General features: G+C 32.0%; 5 protein-coding genes across 5 annotated transcripts; all 5 read right to left on the bottom strand.

Annotated features, from left to right (window-relative positions):
• Positions 1–927: 927 nt before the first annotated feature.
• On the bottom strand, positions 928–1254 carry SAPINGB_P001656 (uncharacterized protein; the record flags this gene model as incomplete). Its single annotated transcript, XM_031996377.1, has 1 exon — positions 928–1254. One exon carries the CDS (start codon positions 1252–1254, stop codon positions 928–930), a length of 327 nt encoding a protein of 108 aa, XP_031852268.1.
• Positions 1255–3165: 1911 nt separating this feature from the next.
• On the bottom strand, positions 3166–4385 carry SAPINGB_P001655 (uncharacterized protein; the record flags this gene model as incomplete). Its single annotated transcript, XM_031996376.1, has 2 exons — positions 3166–3169; positions 3364–4385. The coding sequence occupies 2 exons, from the start codon at positions 4383–4385 to the stop codon at positions 3166–3168; spliced, it is 1026 nt and encodes a 341-aa protein (XP_031852267.1).
• Positions 4386–6508: 2123 nt separating this feature from the next.
• Positions 6509–7549, bottom strand: SAPINGB_P001654 (uncharacterized protein; the record flags this gene model as incomplete). The annotated part of the gene is made up of 1 exon (XM_031996375.1): positions 6509–7549. The coding sequence occupies one exon, from the start codon at positions 7547–7549 to the stop codon at positions 6509–6511; it is 1041 nt and encodes a 346-aa protein (XP_031852266.1).
• Positions 7550–12244: 4695 nt separating this feature from the next.
• On the bottom strand, positions 12245–13750 carry SAPINGB_P001653 (uncharacterized protein; the record flags this gene model as incomplete). Its single annotated transcript, XM_031996374.1, has 1 exon — positions 12245–13750. One exon carries the CDS (start codon positions 13748–13750, stop codon positions 12245–12247), a length of 1506 nt encoding a protein of 501 aa, XP_031852265.1.
• A 383-nt stretch (positions 13751–14133) lies between these two features.
• Positions 14134–15015, bottom strand: SAPINGB_P001652 (uncharacterized protein; the record flags this gene model as incomplete). Its single annotated transcript, XM_031996373.1, has 1 exon — positions 14134–15015. One exon carries the CDS (start codon positions 15013–15015, stop codon positions 14134–14136), a length of 882 nt encoding a protein of 293 aa, XP_031852264.1.
• Between the last annotated feature and the right edge of the window lie 2791 nt (positions 15016–17806).

Here is a 17806-nt window from a genome sequence, read left to right as displayed (position 1 = left end):
ATTTTTGATATTCAACAATTAACTATATATATATATATATACGGAATTATAAAAAAAAAACATTTCCGTTATTATTTTTACATTTATTTTTTTTTCTGCCACTTAAACTCATACCCATTAAATCAATTGGGCCAATTGTAAAAAAAAAAATTAAATAAAAAAAGTTTCAAGTGTACCATCGTGATCTCGTTTTATATTTCACTAAACCCTTTTAACAACAACACCTGTTGAAATTAAATGGAATGATAAAAATTTTTTACTCAATTCCGTTAACCAAAGGCCTTTAATTCTTTCTCTCTCTCTCTTATTTTTTTTTTTTTTTGGTTTTTTTTGTCTCCACTTCCCTCTCCGCACTTTTTTGGTTTTTTTTTTTTTTAGGCAGTTACTATTGTAATTTTTGGTTCCAAAAATCAAACAAACAAACAAACAACCCCGCAAAAGGTCAATTAGATCTAGATTTCAATGCTAAGTGTGGGTTAATTGTTTCCTTAGTGATTTTCATTTAAATTTAGTAAAAAAAAATACCAATTACCAATATTGGGGAGTTTTTTTTTTTTTTTTTTTAGTATTGAAACTAAAATCTCAGTAAAGATCTATCAAAGTTACTGAAAGTAAGCTAGAATTGTGGAGAAAAAGTTTTTTTTTTTTAAAAAAAAAAGTCCTGTTGTCTGGAGTAACAAGATATATCGATATGATTTAAATAATTAAACGTACTTAATCAAAAAAGTTTATATATTTTTTCACAATTTCCGTTTCAATATTTCATCAAAAACAACAATTACATATTGTGAAAAAATCAAGTCAATTGATTCCAATTTTCATATATATAAATAAAAAAACATTTTTTTTAATCATTATTTTAAAACATTAAATCACATTATAAAATGGGTACATCTTCCTCCCTTAAACCTATTCCATTCTTCTTTCTTAGTTAATCTTAAGAAGCTCAACCTCAAACTTAAGATCAGAGCTGGGAGGAATCACAGGAGGGAATCCACGGGCACCGTAGCCATAGTCAGGAGTAATGTCCAAAACGGCACGCTCACCAACGCTCAACTGAGGGACACCCTCGTCCCAACCCTTAATGACACGGCCGACACCAATTTGAGTGACAAAGGGTTGACCACGGTCAACAGACGAATCAAACTTCTTGCCATTGGCAAGAGTGCCAGTGTAGTGGATGGTCACAGTGTCGCCGGCCTTGGGGTAGTTGACACCATCGCCAGGAGAAAGAGTAGTAACAGTAACGCCCATTTTTAAAGTGTTGTTTATAAGGGAATGGATAAGTGAGTAGAATTGAAGTTCGTGGTAATTAAAAACCGAAAAAAAATTGATGAAAAGAAAGAATTAAAAAAAAAAAAAAAAAAAGGAAAAAGAGAAGAGAGTCGAAGGTTTATAAAAGAATATGTGAGAATATAAGAATAAAAAAAAAGAAAAAAAAAAGTGGCAACAGTTGCTATGGTTGCAAATAGCCATCACTAGGGCTAGGGCTATTATGATGTAATTGCTTATGTGAAGGACTGCTAGTTTCCCAATTGCTTGCAAACGGCTGCAACTGTGCATGTTGTGCCACCACACACCCTCACCACACCACTTACCACCCATCACTATCACTATCACCACCCACCACCACCATCATCATCACCATCACCTTCACCATCATCATCCCGATCAGGATCCACTAAGAACAAGTAAGCAATCTGTGGGCAATGATGGACGCTACACTCTGTTTAAAAAAAAAAAAAAAAAAAAAAAAACTATCCAAGCACAAGTCTTAACCCAACAATGACGTGCCAATTCAGATCAGTCATTGGCTCAATCTTTAATCCCTCTTTTAAAACAAAGACGTGGCTAGAACTAAGAACGTACTTCATTGCCATATTCTATCTTCTTCTCACGTCATTCAATTTGAAAAATTAAAAATAAAAATAAAAGTAAATTGACAGTACTTGCTTCATTATTATTATTATTATTATATTATTTTTTTTTTTTTCCAAAATGTAAAATCTCACAGCATTTAAAAGTGTAATTGCACAAAATTAGCCCAACAAAATAAAATTGAAAAAAAAAAAAAAAAAAAAAAAGTGTGTGCATGTCAAATTAAATTAACGCAATTACAAAAAAAAAAAAAAAGAAAAGTATTTTCAAACAAAGAAAAAAGTTGTAATAAAGTTTCTTAAGTGTATTTTGCAAACACAAACCTTTTATATTCTCTAATACTAATATATTGCTTCAAACCTAAAAAAAAAAAGTAAAATGAATTTAAAAATAATCTAAAAAAAATTATAAATAGCTGACAAGCCTTGTGAGTCTTAAAAATAGATTTTTAGATTGGGTTAATTCATTTAGGTCAGATATTAAAAAAATTATCACGTGATGGCACTATGGCCGAGCGGTTAAGGCGAAAGATTAGAAATCTTTTGGGATTTCCCGCGCAGGTTCGAGTCCTGCTGGTGTCGCTATTTTTTTGTATGTTTATTCTAATTTTTATATTATTTATATTTAAAAAAAATCTTTAAAATGGAAAGCATTTATAATTTCGGTCGTCATTAATAGAAAAAGGAAAAAAAAAATTTCAGATTTAAAGATTGTAATTTTTTGTTTTATTCCACATTGTTGTTGATGATGATTTTTTTTTTGGAAAATGATATTAAGTTTGAAAATAATAAAAATAAATTAGTACACTAACAAAAAAAAAAAACTGGCTTGTTTGTTTGTTTACTTTACTATGAACTATAATATATATATTTCAATTTTATCTGTTATTGTATTATAATACATTATAATTATAATAATATAGTCATAATATTCCTTGTGATACAGTATGGTTTTTTTAAAATACTATTTGTAACAAAAAAAAAGGTCAAAAGGATATTGAGATTATATTGAAATTCAAAAAATTATTCAAATTATGAAGTGTAATACTTAAGCACATTATACAATTTTTGTTTTTGTTTTTTTTCATTATTTAATTAAATTTGAAAAATAATGAAAATAAAGATATTTAAAACAATTTTTACTATAAATTTAACTCATGATCAATTAAAAGTTCAACGTGATTAATTATGCAATTATTCACTATGGGCAATTTTTGATAGGTAATTATGGGCTTTGTTTTCACAACAACTGAATTTAAAAATTTGTTTGACCAAGTATTTATCGTTTTCATCTAGACGAAGATAATGACAAATTAATTCCGCATGATTGCAAGTTATTTCAGGGCTAACAAGATGCATCAACTTGTTTGGTGTGTATTTTGTTTTTAGAAAAACACTTTTGCCCCATATTTTCATAATTAAAATATAATAAAGCAACAGTGCTTCATCAAAGTAATTAATTTCCCTCTTCTTATTAATTGAATACTTTTCACATCTTGGAACTGCCTTAAAAAATTCGTCTAAAAATATATCTGCCATAGCTGAATGTAAAGCACCAATAAAAGGCTTTTCACCTTTGTAGTTTGCTTTATTTATATCGGATTCAACGTTTTCTTTAGTATCCTCTTCCTCTTCCTCTTCCTCTTCCTCTTCCTTTATCTCTTCCTTTTCCTCTTCCTCTTCCTTTCTCTCTTCCTTTTCCTCTTCTTCGATTTCGAATTCACTATTTTCAAATTGTTCTTGTTCATTTTCAGGCTTATAAGATTTAAGGTCTGTTAAAATTAATTCGGATATTTTGGTTTTTTCGTTACTTGGTGTTCGAATAAGACAATAGTTAATTATTATATCAATCGCGTGTTGACCAAGTTCAGCTTTTGTTGCTTTTTTAATGTTAGTTAAGTTGACATATAGGAAAAGGTTTTCTCTGGATGTAGTATTGGGTTTTGTTTTATCACCATCTTGGTTTTCAGTAATGTCCTCCCAATGTGTTGGAGTCAATGTTCGACCTTCGATAAGTACATGATCACCAATAGAAAATCTGTGAGCATAACTTTCTTTTAAAGATTTGGGTATTTGATTCTGGTTGTCACTAAAAACCAAACTGTAAGTGGCCTTGTCTCTTGTAACCGAATATCTGTTATCTCCTATATTATAAAACTCAGTAGCAGCAATAAGTCCACTAAAATCTTCAACAAAGATTCGAATATTGTATCCGCCGTTGAAATTTCTTGCAGGTTCTTGGATGTTTTGAATTTTACCTCCAAATCTCATTTCATCAATCTCATAGTTATTAATAAAAATATGATTAACAGATTTTTCACTTTTATCTGGTTGTGATAGTGTTATGGCACAGTTTATTGAGGAACTGAAAACTTTTGGGAGAGATTCAATTGATAAAATTTTTTCTGGGGTATATAAACATGGCCCAATATTATTTAAAATGTGTTTTGAGCATGATCGCCCAACTTTTCCTTTGGAAATGCGATTTTTAGATGTTTCAGGCGGCATTGTAAATTAATCTTCTGAGTCAAAGGATAACAAAATTAAAATATGGGGTAGATATGTTGAAGTGATAATTTTTAGGTAAAAAGAAAATATTAAACAGGTTTTGCTTTTTTTTTTTTTAAGCTAGAAAAACAAAACAATTTCTCCATATATATATTTGGTTTTGAATAAGCCACGTAGTAATCTTTTTTTTTTTTTTTTTTTATTTCCAAATATGGTACGATTTTCTTCATTTTTGTATGGAAGGCTCCACTCCCAAACATATCTAGATAATTATCTGGTACCATTCAACTGAAAAACAAGATACGGTAGGTTTGCAAAATACATTGCCGAACGTACCAGAAACGAAGACAAGAAACAAGATAAAGGCCCATTATCAGTCTAAATCAGAAATTTTCAAACACATCATCACTGCATATACATAGTAAACTCCCCCCCTTTTTTTTTTTACTTTTACTTTTCACAAACCACCACTATGACATAATCTTACAGATTTTTCAGGCCTTAAGACTTGATAACCAAGATAGATTTTAATAGACGCCTAGTTGTCATTGCTATTTTTTCCATGTTTGAAGAATATATTGGCTAAGTTTTGGCAGAAAAAATAAATCTCTCCACAATCAAAACCAGTTTCTTAGCATCTACAAAGCTGGCATAATGCATTATATAAGTTATTCTAAATTTTTCATTATGAATTTTAATTATTTTCATAATTAAATTTTGAAAATAATCCAATTTTGTGGCATAGTAGAAAAAGGGCATAATTTACATATAACTTTCATAATTTATTTATTTATGCTTAGTAATTTATTTTTAACCGAATTTTTTTTGTTGAACAAAGCAAAACCATTGTGAATGGTGGTGATTCTTAATCCCCATGTTCCTCTTAAACTTACATCATGACTTATTTTCAGGCTTTTGGATATGCAATTTTGAAATCAAAGTAAAATATTATTGTAAAAACAAAAAAAAGATAGCGCAAATGCTGATGTTATATAACTCTATACATTAAATAATGAGAAACAGACAAAGCAAAAACACAGTCAACTATATATATGTAAAAAAAATATTAAATGCTCTGGGTTTTATTTTTAAGTAAACATAATTTATCGTCAAATTTAAAAGTTAGGGTTTGTTCCTGAGAATGGAAATCACAAACTACAAACTACAAACTACATGCTACAATAATCGCAAACACCAAAAGTTCTTCTTACAGTTGATAACGGTACTATTAAAACTTCACACTATCAACTAAACAATTCATTTATGAATGAATGAATTCAATAGTTATATTATAAAGCCTTTATTATTAATTAATAGTTCTGTGAGTGTATTCAAAAACAAAAAAGTACTTACTATAAGTAAAAGTGTCGAGTAGAAATTTTTCTTATTCTAACTTTATTGTTTTTACTATAAACAACTTAATGGAAATTAGAGACAACCGGACAAAATATCTTTTACATTTTATTTGTTTTTTAATAGGATTATGGTTGAAGTACTCTCCGTATGGATAAAAGTTGTAGAAGATGTGGTGTTATCAGAGATGCTAAAATCAATTCTGAAGCCAATATCAAAGAAAAAATTATTTAAATGGATAAAATGTTTACAAAAAGTGTAGATATTCCGAAAATGATGTTTGTACTTTCAAAAATGGAAAAACGAGAAAGACCACAATTTTTTTAGTAACCTAATTGAATTAGTAGCGTATCATTTTTTTAAAGAATACGTTGTATTTAGGATATATATTACGGATTCATGTTTTTATTATTTTAGCTATATATAGAAACTAAAAACTCAAATTTAATATAATTGTTTTATAACAAAGTGGCTCATAAAAAATACCAACTTCAGTACCTAGAAATTTCTATACTTGAATGTCTAAACGACATGTACACTAATATTTTCGGAAAGAATATAGAGTTAAGTCTTTCAAAAGTTCAACTTTCGTCAGTCATCTTTTTCAGATATATTTAGGAAAACTTCCAATTGAAACGCTTTATCACAGCCCGTCTATACAAGAAAATTAAAAAATTTTATTAAAATTTTATTTATTTTATTAAAATATAAACCTATTTTCAATATTACAGAAAATTTTCAACTGTAATTCAAGTTAGTAAAAAAACTATTTAATTTCCTTCAAGAATCTTTTCAAAGCTCTTAAAGGTATCAGTGATTGTTTCTTCGAAAGGACGGTACTTAATTTTCAAAAGGTCGTTAGTGACATGATTATCAAGTTTAGAGAATTTGTTTAAATTTTTCAAACCAGTTCCAGGCTGACCAATTGCAATTTTACCCTTGAAGTATGGAACATTCTTGTTGACGATATCTAAAACCGATTGAGTACTGAAGTCTTCGTTGGACACAAGAAGACGACGCCCAGCAAGATCATCGTTTTCTAAAGCCAAAACGTGTGCCAATGCAACATCACGGACATCAATACTAGGTAGGATGTCTTCGGTATAGTCTCCCTCTGTATCGTTAGCTTTTGATTTCACAACAGAGCCAAACAAAAGAGAATTGGATCCATTAATTTGCTCTGGGGTTTGTACATCTTGAATTAGAGGACCAAAAATAAATGGTGGGTGGATAGTAGTTGCAGTGAAATTGGGTTTTTCTTCTTCAATGAACTTCCAAAGAGCCTTTTCAGCAAACTTCTTGCTTCCAAAATACGCCAACTCTTTATTTTCTGTTTCGGCAAGTTCATATGTAACATCTGACCAAGTTTCTTCGTTATGAATGAAAGTGGGATCATTTTTCTTAAATACTTGGAGAATGGAAACATAAGATGAAGTGACAACAACTCTGGTCACCTGAGGAGCAAACTGCTTAATTGACTTAAGAATATTATTAGTACCCTTAATAGCAGGTTCAATAACAAGTTTGGCACCATCAGCCTCAGGGAAAAATACAGGAGATGCAGCATGGATAACTGCTGTAATAGAATGATCATTTTGGAAAACTGAATCAAAGGCATCAGGGTTGGAGATGTCTTCAACAATTACAGTTTTGAGAGGCAATCCCTCAAACTTTTTAAGAAGGTAATCAGCTTTCTTTTGAGATCTAACTGTAGCAGTAACCTTATAGTTTCTCTTCAAAAGAAGATCAAGAATGTGGGTTGCTACAAAGCCAGATGCACCAGAGAGTAAGACGTGTTCGTGTTTGGTCATTGTTATATAAATGTTGAATGAATTGTTTGATATTGATAATGATTACTGAAATTGATGATGATAATGATGATTGAAATTGTTAATGATGAGATTATATTTTATTCAAATATGAAATTTTTGCCTAGTTTATATAGTTTTTTTTTTCATCTTTCTTGTATTTATAATCTTGATTTCAAGTTGTTTCTTCAAGAGCTCAGTAAAATCAAGTTTTGGTTGAATGGCTTCCCAACAAACGTCAGAAAGTGTGTGTGCTTTATTTGTCATCAAAGTTTAAAGTGGTGGGTGACATTGATTATAAATGTTAGTTTTGATGATATTGGGCATTGACTTGATTTTAACTCCAGGTTTTAGTGAACAGTAGGAATGTCTAACGAAAATAAATATACATTTACTACATCATCTGATAAGTTATACAAGATATGGATATATATATCTCCATATATGGAGATAACCTTAAGGCTGAAAATGAGTATCAATTAAGAAAACACCACAATTTCATTTTTTTAAAAGACTTTTAATACAAAATTTCACAAATTATACAAATATACTCAAAAGAGAACTTCATTTAAAAGACAACAAACAATATTCCACGTGTCTTTTAAAATTCTTAGAAACAAATTGCATAAATTTCTTAAATCCGCAAATATATTGAGAATTAAAAACTTATGGAGATAATCATTAAATACATCTTTTGCCCCTTAAAACCCCCATATGATTCATCTTTCAGACTCAATACTTGTTAAAAGCCATTGTCAATGGCGTAATTTCAATAAACCTCCTATTCCTCATTCTGTAAATATTTTTTTTTGTTGTATTAAATGATTAATCAACATATTAAATACAAATGAATTGTGTTGAATTTAAGTTCTCTGTCAGTTTGGATGATAAATCAGGAAATCAAACCAAATCAAAGAAGTATGTTCATTTTTTAAATTTTTTTTTGAAATCAGTTAAAATTATAACCCTTTTTTTTTCAAAGTAGATGTTTACAAGAATCATAATTATTATTCAATTGAAAGTTCTAATATATTTATTTTGATTTTAAATATGGTCCTACGCTGTGACGTGGATATTGAGAAATTTTAAAAGAAGAATAACTTTTTATACTTTATAATGTATGATAATTATCAATTGATCATTTTCATTACTCTAATTAAGCATTTTTACGGATTAATTCTTTTTTTTCGATATGTTTCGATTTCAGAATTTCCCAACGGCTTATAAAATATGCCTTGGCTAATGTTAGCAAGAAATTCATTTAAATAAATTGCGAATTCACAATTTAATTTTTATGATTTGCAAAAAAATTAAAAAAAAAATTAACCACACTAGAAACTTTTCAGAAAGATTCATTTTGGTGAAAGAGATATTAGCATATCTATATGCAAGTGAAGTCAAAGTTTCATTAAGGTTTGACGATCATTTTTGCAAGATTTTTTTAAAAAAACATGGTAAATCATCTTGACAAGTTTTCAAGGTGAATTGGTATTATTTGTTTGATTTTTTGTTGTTTTTTTTTTGTTGTTTTTTTTTTGTTTTATGCAAGTGTTGCAAAAAATATATAGTATATATCAATATACTGAATCTGATACAAATCTGATTTTTAAGCCTCACCATTTGTTGTTTTTTTTTTCATTTAGTAGTTATATAACTATATGTTATTATAATAATATCGGAATCGACTTTTTTTTTTTTTTATAATCACCCAGCTTTGGTCTTATTTATGAAAGTGTACGGGTAATTTCAATCTGCCGACTTACAAGTAAGTGGAAAAACTAGGTAGTCGATCCATATCCTTCCCGATCTGTTTTCACTTTTATTTAAGGAAGTACAAGTATTTTACAAAACTTTCCACCGGTGGCATTTCCCACAATTCTCTGCAGGCTTATAGGAATAAACGGAAAAGTCGGCTTCTCTGCTCGTCAGAGTTCAATTGAGGTGTGTACCCATGTACACTCCCTAAGTAAACGAAAATATTTGAAAAATAAACCTAGTACCTTTTACAATCAAACAAACGAAACTTTCATCCCACTAATTAGTGGGATAACCAAACTAATTAATTTGTTTTTAATCAAGGGATAATTATATAACATCTGCATTTGCGCTATCCTTATTGATCTTAATGAATCTTTTTGTTTTCACAATAGAATATTAATTTGACTTTAAATTTTTATTTCTAATAGTCCAAAAAAAAGTCCACTCTTTTGCCAAATTCCCACCATAATTTTATAAACCTTGTATTTACTATTTATGTATGCATCATAGAGAACTTGTTGCATGATTTGTGGCACTATGGCCGAGCGGTTAAGGCGAAAGATTAGAAATCTTTTGGGATTTCCCGCGCAGGTTCGAGTCCTGCTGGTGTCGATAGCTTTTTTTTATTTATCCAAGGATTGTTTTTTTTTGGTACTTTTGGATGAAAAAAAATGAAATTTTTATTTTTTTACGGATCAATTGGTTCACAGATGGTGGAGTTTGAGCTTCTGCGCCAATTCTAAAAAAAAAAAATGAATAAAATAAAATAAACTTATTAATAATATTTTATGTAATCATTGAATTTGTCACTATCACTTTTTAGAAATATGACCATTCCCACACATTACTTGAAAACTAACAAGCTGATATTCAAATAAATTTCCAAATCATGCAGTGTGACCAAACATGAAAATCCTTATAAGTACGCCAATCGTTATTAGAGCTTCAGTGTTTCTGAAATTTTCACTTTTGATTAGTCTGTGGTTTTTCAGTATCAATTTTTTTTTATCATAACAGAATATATCCTATAATAGTCCAATATTCTATGTCTTTTCAGAAACTATAAACTGAAATATGTAAAAAAAAAAAAATCTTCAGAGCCCAAATACCTAAGAAATCTCAAATTCCTATTTAAGAAGAGGTTTCCATTTATTGTTTAAAGTTAAATTTTGTTTCATTGATTGACTATATTATAATTGCTATCTAATTAAATAAAACAGCTTGGAGTATAATCGCTTATAAACACTGTTGTGTCCAACCCTACTGCATACTACTGAAATTTGCAAGTCACTAAAGCTTGTTGAAAAAAAAAATATATTCAAGAAACCATATTTTCTTTGTATCTTTGCCACAACCTCAACAAAATAAACACTTTTCATCAAAAAAAAAATCAAATTAAACAATGTTTAAGAAACAAAAAAGAATATAGCAGATGTTTGCGTATGACAACCGAGGGATTCGAACCCTCGCCTCCGAAGAGATAGGAACCTTAATCCTACGCCTTAGACCAACTCGGCCAGATTGCCAATGACTAAGCAATCATCTGCAATGCGTCAGCCCGGAGTCGAACCGGGGGCTCGTCGATGGCAACGACGAATTTTACCGCTAAACCACTAACGCTTTGTGTTGTGAATTTCAAAATTTTGAATACCTTATGAGTTAATCTAGATAATATTAAGGCTTTTAAAGGTTTTGAAGTGATGGTTTTTTTGCTTAAAAATAAAGACAAACAGACAATAAACCAATCAATTAATTAAGTAATTATTTTTATTAGTTAAAAGAATTGCTTGGAATACTGTTTTTTGTTCTCCAATGTTTTATTATTTTTTTTTTGTATCCTTCAGTTTAAACTTTAACTTTATTTGTGATCTTTAATTTTTTATTATCTCGTTTATTTTTATACAATGATTTATTATTTGTTATTTTTTTTTTTTAAAATTAAAAAAAAAAAAAAAACTGGAGCTTCTTTGCAGCATCTCGGGAAGCAAAGAAGTTTGTTTAAACAAATGTTATAGTAATATAATTCTACTGCTTGGTTAGTTGATTCTTAATTAAGATTATTCATAGTTTTTGATAATTATTAATTAATAATTATTATATGTTTACCCCATGGGGATATTATATCCCCATATATTTCTTAAGGACTCAACTAATCAGATGAGACCCTCCCCCATTGGGAAATTAAAAGTTGTTGGCTACGTTCCAAGAACTGATACCCGCCTAATCTCCAAAGTCACCAGGAACACCCTTTTATTTTATGTTATTTTTTAAATGTTATTACGGAAATACCGTGATCATCAGTTCTCCCCTTCCCATGAGCCATTCTGGTTGATTTTGGGCGTCGTCGATATCGTATGACTTTGTAAAAAATTTACCAAGATGTTATGCGTAGACCCCTCCCCCTCCTCCCCCTTTTTTTTTTTTTTTTTTTCTTATCCTGCTTATCATGATAACAACGAAAGAAAGCTTATCACTCTTAGCTCTAAACATTTAAACGCTGGTGCAGTCATTTCTTTAGACATGTCTAAACCATTCAAGATCTTTATTCAAATAATTAAAACATAAAGTAATCCCACCCCCCAAGCCATAGATGGCCTGTTAGTTGTCACCAATTTATTATTACTGTTATTGATATTGTTTTTTTCTACTGTAAAAAATGTAGTATCACCATCCACCCATCTTCTTCGGCACGCGACCTCTCCGATAGGAACTTTGAATGAGGGATAAAAATTACAAGTTCAAATCTTTACATACATTTACAATAAAAACTAAAAAAACTAAAAAAAACTAAAAAAACTAAAAGAACTAAAAGAACTAAAAGAACTAAAAGAAATAAAAGAACTAAAAGAAATAAAAGAAATAAAAATCAAAAGTCAATACAAGTTATAACCAAAAAAAAAAAAAAAAATAACACCTTCTTCTCATAAAGTCCTCCCCCCTTCAATCCGTATGAGTTTTCTCTTTATCTGGAGCCATCGTAGTCATGGGCGGAGTGGTTGAGTACGGTAACGGTGTTATTCCATTTTCGTCAACCTCGACCCCCATCACTGGTGAAGAAGTCGCCGCATCTACCGGTTGAAACGTCTTGAACCCTGGAGGCAAAATTACGTTTTCTGGCAGCCAGTCATCTTGTTCGCCAATCTCCGCAAGATCAGTGCCGAGAACTTCTTGTTCCTGGGTCAAACGCAGGCTCATAAACGGAATGTATTTCATGATTGTCAGTATGAAAGTTGAAACACCAAAGGACCACGCCAAAATCGACACAGCTCCAGACATCTGATACCCAACCTGTTTCCAGTGGTGGTTGATCCATCCGCCCTTAATTGAAGTCCCGTCTAAAGCAGCAACGTAGTCTGCAGCGAAAAGTCCTGTCATAAAACTGCCCAAGAACCCACCAACTCCATGCAGAGCAAACACATCAAGACCATCATCAATCCGGAAAAAGTATTTGAGTGTCGTTGCGTAGTTGCATCCAATTGCTGCCACCATGCCAATTGGTACCGAAAAGTAAATGGGTACGTACCCTGCGCCAGGTGTAATTCCTACCAGTCCGGCTACTGCTCCTGAACACATACCAATTGTTGTCCATTTGCGCTCAAACCGAAAGTAGTCGACGAAAAGCCAAGTGAGAGCTCCGCATCCTGCAGCAAGATTAGTGTTAAGTAACGCGTAGCCCGAGCGGATCGACGCGTTGCCCGTGGACCCTCCATTAAAGCCGAACCAGCCGAACCATAGGAAAATGGTACCGAAAACTGCAGATGTAACCGAGTTGGGCTTAAACATTGGCAACGAGCTTTTAGTAGCCTCCGGGTCGTAACGACGGCCACATACAAATGCATATGCTAGAGCTCCGGCGCCTGAACTCATGTGCACGGGCCCGCCGCCTGCATAGTCAAGACTTCCTAAAACAACCAGCCAACCTTTGGGCCCCCAGGTCCAACATGCTATGGGTGCGTAAACCACAGTCATCCAGATAAAAAGGTAAAGCATCATAGGGCCCAATTTTGCGCGCTCGTTGGCACCACCGAGCATGATAATGCCCGTAACACAAGCAAACATTCCCTGGTAGAAGCAAAACACTACGTCAGGTACGTAGGGGACCACTGATGGTGCGCCGAGCACTTTCATGAGACAAAAGTTGTCGAGTTTTCCGAGGAACGCGCCTCCCTTGTGGGAAAAAGTAAGAGAGTAACCCCAAAAGAACCATTGGAATGCAATCAGTGAGGCCGCCATTATACACTGCCATAGCAGAGAAATGGCATTTTTTTTGCGTGAAAGACCTGAATACAGCAGACCAATTCCGGGAATCATGATCCAGACGAGTGCGGAGGAGGTGAAGATCCAGGCCATACTGCCATAATCGAATCGTACATTGAGATCTTGGGTCAGCGAATCGCCACCAGTCCCTGTGGTCGGTAAATCTGTAGCTGAAGCGGCGTCGCTCATGTTGTGTTTATTACTATGATTATTGTGATTATTATTTGAATTTTGTGTATAGAAAATAAATGCTTGAAAAAAAAAATATATAAAGCTCAAATGAAAAAAAAATAAAAATAAAAACCAGGAGGATGTGGAGGCTCTTAAATATGCAAAAAGAAAAGCAGCCGATAAGCAGACTTGTGCGGCAAATTTCCCAAATAGGCAGGTGCGTCCTCCTATCATGCAGATACTTCTTACCCGAATCTTTCCCTAAAATGTTAAAACCCATTGATAAGTTTTATGTTTATAAATTTTAAATATTTAAAAAAAAAAAAAAAAATCACTTCATTATCATAAACATTATAAATATTATTAATTAAATATATATATTCATCATCATCATCACAAATTTACTTCTGGTTAAGAAGAGTACGCAAAAGATTCACCTGAGCCTCAAGCTTCATAATAACTCGCTCTTGGTCGCTCACCTTTTGACGCAGATCGTCCATCTCCATCTTTTTCTTTTCACGCGAGCGTCGAGCCGCCATCGTGTTGCGAGCACGCTTCACAGCGCGTCTATCCGAAGGATCAACTACAATGGGCGGTAGCTCCTTACTGGGAGAAGACCCAGAGTCCAAAGAGATAGAAGCAAGCTCCTCAAATTCCAAGGCAGAAATGTGACGCTTTTTGCTTCTTCTCTCAAGATCTTCATCGTCTTCCTCATCATCATCGTCCTCCTCATTCTTCTTCTCCTTGCCAGCAAGGACCATAGCAGAGCGTTTTTCATGGACAAATTTGGTTTCAAAAACAGGATGTGTAACAGGGGATAAAACCATCTCCTCAGTTATGGTGGTTGGTAAAACATCTGTAACCAACTCCGAGACTGTCGACAAAGGCCGAGAGAGAGGAGAGATGGCAGATGTTGTAGCCACAGCCTTGTTAGAATCAGGGAAAAGCGACTCCCAATTACTAGGATCTTCCACTGCAGAGTCAACCAAACTTGAGTTAAGAAGCTTGTCAATGAAATGCGAGTCAAAAGAATCCAGATTGTAATTGGGGACGCTGCCCAACGCTAGTGCATCGACAGGAGTATTATCGGGTACACGAGGAAGGTCTGGGGCAACATTTTGCACAGAGCCAACAGCAACAAGAGGCGTGGCAGTGAGTAGCGACTCAGGTGTTAAGCACGAAGGGTCGCAAATTAATGGTGGAGTTGTAATACTGATAGTATTAGTTGAGTTTGGTACAACCAAGATAGACTTGGTGTCAAAATCAGGGGTGCAGGCAACCATGGCAGAAAGGGAATCGGTATCTATGAAATCAGGGCGGGAAGATGCGAGCACATCAAGACCGTCTAGAGAACTAGGGGTCTGGAATTTATTCCAGAATTGAGGCTCTTCTTCCCGGTGGGGAAAGGAACATGCTTCCTGATGTGAAAAGATGCTGTGGTTGGAAATACATTGTGAACTTGGTTGAGTAGTAGGGTCGAACAGAAAAGACTTGTCGATGTCTGCCTGAACGGGTATGTGTGGTTGGGGGAGTGGAGCTTGGTTTGTTTGTTGCAAGTAAGAAGAAATTGAAGTCTTACTAAGAGTTTCTTGGGCTAACGGGTCTGTAAAGTTCGGTTGGAAAGAAGAAAGATTTCTTTTATGGGCCGAAGACAACGTTAGTCGGAGGTAAAAACGAAAAAAGAATCCAAGTGTTGCAAGTAATCTGAGTTACTTTGCAACGAATTAAAAGAGGAGGGGGGGAGAAAAAAAAAGTTTGCTTTACGCTTTGTGTTCTAGAGCTTTTTTCTTTTAGATAAAGCTTAGAATACTAAAGAAATAGTAAGTAAAGTGTCTGTTAGGGTCTTTGATTACTCAGGAGAGAGAATAGATAAACCTTGACAGAAGGAAAGAAGAGTCTTTGTTGCTAGGAGTGCTTAGAGAGCGTAGATAAGTTCAAAGAAATAGACTCTTGGAATTGATAAATTGGTAAGAAAAAAAAAAAAAAAAAAAAAAAAAAAAGGTAAAATAAAAAGTAAATAAAATAGTTGGGAAATGAAGAGTTTTTATACTTTCTTGACCGGGTAACTTTTTTTTTTTTGAAAGAGGAGGGAAGATTAAATGGGAAAGGCTTAACTCAGAAAAATAGCTGCATTGAAGCTGAGTAAGCAAATGCAAGAGTGAGTCACTCGCATAAAAATGAAAAAAAAAAAAAAATGAAAAAAAAGAAGGCAACAGAACAAAATGCATCTGTGACTCGACGATCGGCGCCAGTCAACTTTGATGGCAAGTCGTCAAGTCTTTAGAAATGTTGTTGAAAATTAAAAATTGAAAATGAAAATAACAATCTTACAGCACCCTCATCTAAAGTTGAGCGAATTATGTCTTTAATTTTTCTTTTTTGTTTTTTTTTATGTTAAATTTTGTTATTTTTTTTTTTTTGAGCATTATTTTGTCTATGCCTCATTTTATTCACCTTGATATATCGAATATGTTTGATCTACACAGCCACCCACTACAAAAAATGAAAAAAAAAAAAAATCGATAAAAAAAATACATCCCCAGAGGGTTCATTTAATTAAAAATAATTAGAAAAAAATAAAAAACAATGTTTTAAATGCCGTTGCCCAGAATCGAACTGAGGTTTCTTCGGAATTGTTCGATTTTTGAAGCCACAACGAAGTGTACTAACCACTATACTACAACGGCTTTTTAATAATATTCTAAAATATAGTATCTATAACTTCAAGATGAATAAAATGGAAATTACCGATTTTCTGCATTTAAATTAAAAATTTTTAAACTTTATAATGCCAATGAAAAATAATTTATTAGGTTTTAACATTTATTTAACTCAATGGCTATTTTTTTAAGATGGCTTATGTTATATCAACTCATGTGTACCCTATTTAAATGCTATAAATTCCACTTTTGTGTAACTATTCCTTTTGTTATTTATTGTTCTTTTTTATTTATTTTTTTTTTTCAAAGAAGTATCAAAAATTCTAGCAAAAAGAAAACACCAATCAAAAAAAAAAAAAAAAAAACAATAAACGTCAAGTTTAACAGTTAAAAAAATATTTCTTTTTTACAATCCCTTTATTTTGGGATCAAAGTTAATACAGAAATATGATTATGTAACTGGAATGTTTGGTCAACTAGAACAGACTGGCGGTATTGTAGTGAAAAATAAAGTTGATAAAATGGAACAATCAACAAACATTTTAATTTAAATTACTAAGAATGACCTTTTTTTTTTAAACAAAAATTAAACGTTCGCATTCAATCAATTCAATAAAAAATAATATTCAAATACTCTTTCAACTAAGTCAATTAGTAACTTACTGTTCTCTGTTATAGGTGGAATGAAGTTTCGTTTTTTTTTTTTTTGTTCATACCAAATAAATATAACAATTGTCAAATATACAAAAGTTATTAAGATGAATCCAATGCAACAAGGTAATTGATTTTAGACATGTTTACAATGATTTCAAAAATCTGAAGAAAAGTCTACATTCTTCGGACTTTAAATTTTAAGATAATGTTTAATGGCAATTTTGCTGACGTAATTTCACACTTATAAACCCTAAACCACAATTCTATTTTGTTGTTTTTTTTTATAAAAAAAAATGAAATTTATTTCTTGAACACTACCAACATCACCAGCTTTCTAACATTTAAAATCAAGTTGAAAAAAGAAATAAAATTCCAAAAAAAATGATAAAATTTTATTTGCAAAAAGTATATCGACACCAGCAGGACTCGAACCTGCGCGGGAAATCCCAAAAGATTTCTAATCTTTCGCCTTAACCGCTCGGCCATAGTGCCTAATCATGTAATATTTAAACTTATTTAACCTAAAGAAACCACCTAGATTTAAAGACATATTTTACCAGATTTTTGGGCAAGTTGGGAGTCCTGAGAAATAGAATCAATAATTGGAAAGTTTAGAAAAAAAGGTAACATTTAAAAGATTTTAATTAAAATTAATTATAAGAGCAATGATACCATTATACCACAACTTAGAAATGAAGATGGAACTTTCATTACTACAGTTGATGCAAAAAGACATCAAATAGGGAAGGCGCTTCTGCCT

Source organism: Magnusiomyces paraingens, assembly GCF_902498895.1.
Source record: "Magnusiomyces paraingens strain CBS 517.90 genome assembly, contig: contig1, whole genome shotgun sequence".
Lineage (NCBI taxonomy): Eukaryota > Fungi > Ascomycota > Dipodascomycetes > Dipodascales > Dipodascaceae > Magnusiomyces > Magnusiomyces paraingens.
This window is presented reverse-complemented; position numbering and strand designations above follow the sequence as displayed.